General features: G+C 46.7%; 1 protein-coding gene across 1 annotated transcript; it reads left to right on the top strand.

Moving 5' to 3' along the window:
- Positions 1 to 1907: 1907 nt before the first annotated feature.
- LOC147885643 (protein DOG1-like 3) lies at positions 1908 to 2621 on the top strand. The gene has a single exon (XM_087396945.1). The coding sequence runs from the start codon at positions 1950 to 1952 to the stop codon at positions 2616 to 2618; it is 669 nt and encodes a 222-aa protein (XP_087253071.1). The 5' UTR covers positions 1908 to 1949; the 3' UTR covers positions 2619 to 2621.
- Positions 2622 to 2991: the final 370 nt, after the last annotated feature.

The raw sequence follows: 2991 nt of genomic DNA, 5'->3' as shown, positions 1-2991 counted from the left end.
GTACCTGTTACCCCGTGTCAGCTTGCCTCCCACGTGCGCATTTGCAGAGTGGGCTAGCATTTGCAGAGTGGGCTAGCCATCTTCATGTTACGTGCGTTTTTGTAGGGTTTGTTGGAGTACTGGATTCATGCTCCCACAAAGCGTGCTAACATCAACCATTTCTCCGAGGTTAGCGGGCTCACTGTTTCAACCATCATTTCACGCAACAAGAGCGATCAGATTGCGCTCGAGTGAAAATAGATAGTCATCCTCATAAGCGCAGAAATGTTCTCGTATTAGAGGGCATTCCCACGTATGCAAAACACATTTTTTGATGATCTATACTTGGAGAAATCAAAGAGTGTATCAAGATGTCATGTTAAGATCAGGAAAATGAATGGAAATAAGCGTGGATTTCGTTCTTTCTGGATTGTCGTGACATTCCAGCCAAACATTGTTCCCAATTCCACCACAAATGTAGCGACAACTGTTGTTGGAACGATTGTAGGTGCCAAAAAAATTCTATGCTCTCAAGCTATGAGAGCATTCCCACGCTCACTCTTCCAACCATCCTGAAATCTTGATTGCCTTGAATTAGAGTTTTCGATCTCTGCGCCATGGTTGTAGCACTTGCCATTAACATCGGAATTTTTCATGACAATAAGCGTGCAAATCGGATATCCTTCTTTCTCGCCAGATTTCAGCCAAACAGAAGGTTGCTTTTCATCTCAAATGTCGCTGCAAAATTTGCCAAGCGTCCTTTCTCCTATATTTCAAGCAGAGATCTCGGAGACCTCACTGAGGGCATTGTGGGATCGGCTCCTCATCGCGGGAATGCGGGCTTGATCACACGATGAGTGGGCAAGGCATGGAGGGACGAGAATAGCAGTAAAATCCAATCACAAGCCGAGTTTCCAAACTCTCAGCCTAAAAATTCGCTCTGCCGCCGTTTGCGCAATCGCCAATTCGCACAAAAATCTTCGTATCTAACGCCACATCGCTGAACGCGTCCTTATTTTAACCTATGAATCTCAATTAGATCGCAATCCCATTGAACAGTCTCCACGTATGATCTGATTTCCGCATCGACAGTTGCCAGATGCATTGGAGCTCCAGGCGTCAACTCGTTTTCTGGCACCCAGATCGCCAATGGTCAACTGACACCGACAGAAAAACGCCGAAACCGCTTCCATATTCACGATATTCTTGCGAGTCTCTCTCGAGTGTCCACTCAGGAGCAACATGCCTTTTCGAAGATGATGCCTTATCAAGAGAGAACTGCAATTGGGAGCCGAAATACTATAAGGAAGTTAGCTTGTAGTGAGCTGGTCCTGCTTTTCGAGCTCTTTTGGTAGTGCTCAGCTTGTCAACGAACCCATGAAACTAGTGCTCAGCTTGTAGAAGACCCATAAAACCAAGCCATTGGACAAACGCTTCTCTTTCTCTTGACCAGCTCCGTCCCTGGTTCGAAGAACCCATGAAACCAAGCTATTGGACGATGCTTCTCTTGAATTTCTCGACCAGCTCCGTCCTTGCTCCGTAGCGACGTTTGGCTACGACTCCCTTCGATCGTCTCCTGCATAACCTGCAACTGTTTGTCCATTTGGCACTTGTGAACTATTCTGGCCAACTTCAAAGTACTGAAGACGATCGAGCACCTTTAAATTTCCTTGCTGGTTTGAATTCCCGTAGACAATTTCTTCTGGATGGGTTCCACTCGGCTTGAGCCACTGCTGGTGCTTCTCGTCATTGGAAAGGGAGAATTCCACTGGTGTTGTCTCTTAAAGGCAGAAGGCTAATTCCGAATTCTCTTCGCCCAGTCTTGCAGCAGTGGCGGTTGCATTCGACATCGTCTGTGAAGGTACATCATGCCGTCTTCTGATGAAGAGCGATACGAAGACTTCCATGCTACTTGGATCCAGAAGGAAGAGGACCTGACAAGGGAGCTACAAGAAGCCCTTCAAAATGAAATGGACGAGGAAGAGCTCGAGAAAATCGTTACGAGGGTCGAGAAGCATTACGACTTTTATTATGACGTGAAAGATCGAGCCTCCCATAAGAACATCTTGAAGGTGGTAAACGCCCCTTGGAGTTCACCTCTAGAGAAAGCCTTCTTTTGGTTGGGTGCATGGCGTCCATCTATGGCCTTTCAGTTGGTCTACGCGTTAGCTGGCCAGCAAGTGGAGGCTGAACTCGCAGAGTTTTTGGAAGGGAACTTAGATACTTGCACAATGGCCGCTTTATCTTCCTCGCAACTTTCACGGATCAACGAGCTTCAGACGGCAACAAACAAAGAGGAGGATGTTGTGAGCGATGAGATGGCCATGTTACAGCAGAGCCTTGCGGATCAACCACTGCTCTCGTTGGCTCAGGCAGACACATTAGTCAACGGCTCTGAAGACGGGTCGGAAGAGTCTGAGGAGCGTCTCAAGGAAGCCATGCAGCAGAAACTGAAGACACTGGAGAAAATCTCTACGAAAGCAGATGCGCTAAGGATGAGGACTTTGAAAGATTTATGGAAGGAGTTGAGGACTGTGCAGAGGGCGCAGTATATGGTAGCTGCATCTCAGCTTCAGATAGTAATCAGGAATCTGGGGCACAAAATGAACACAGATGAGGAAGAAGAATCTGCTGTTTGATTGTCGTAAACTGGTTTTGTGAGGCTAAGGATGCCAGGATAGAGTAGCATGAGTGTAGATACTTAATGTCGAGTAAAGTTTATGCATGGGATCTTAACGTTCTCCATGCTCTTTTAGTTGTAAAAGTTCTGAGTTTCCAAAGACCTTCAAGCTTCGAGTGGTCTCTTTCTTCTGGTTCAGGTCGTAGGTAAAGAGCTCCGTTCCCCACCTATTCGTTTCCGTTTGCTCCTCCTCCTCCTCCCTGCTTGTCCTTCTTCTGCTTTTTCCACTTTTCCGCTTCTTCTCCTTCTGCTTCTGTTTTTTCCAAAGAATTCTCCTTCTGCTTGTACTCTTCCCACTTCTTGATCTCTTGCTTACTTCTGCTTCTTCTGCT

This window comes from Dipteris shenzhenensis, chromosome 25 (genome assembly GCF_047967505.1).
Source record: "Dipteris shenzhenensis isolate YYH24624 ecotype China chromosome 25, Dip_SZ_1.0, whole genome shotgun sequence".
In the NCBI taxonomy this organism is placed as follows: Eukaryota; Viridiplantae; Streptophyta; class Polypodiopsida; order Gleicheniales; family Dipteridaceae; genus Dipteris; species Dipteris shenzhenensis.
This window is presented reverse-complemented; position numbering and strand designations above follow the sequence as displayed.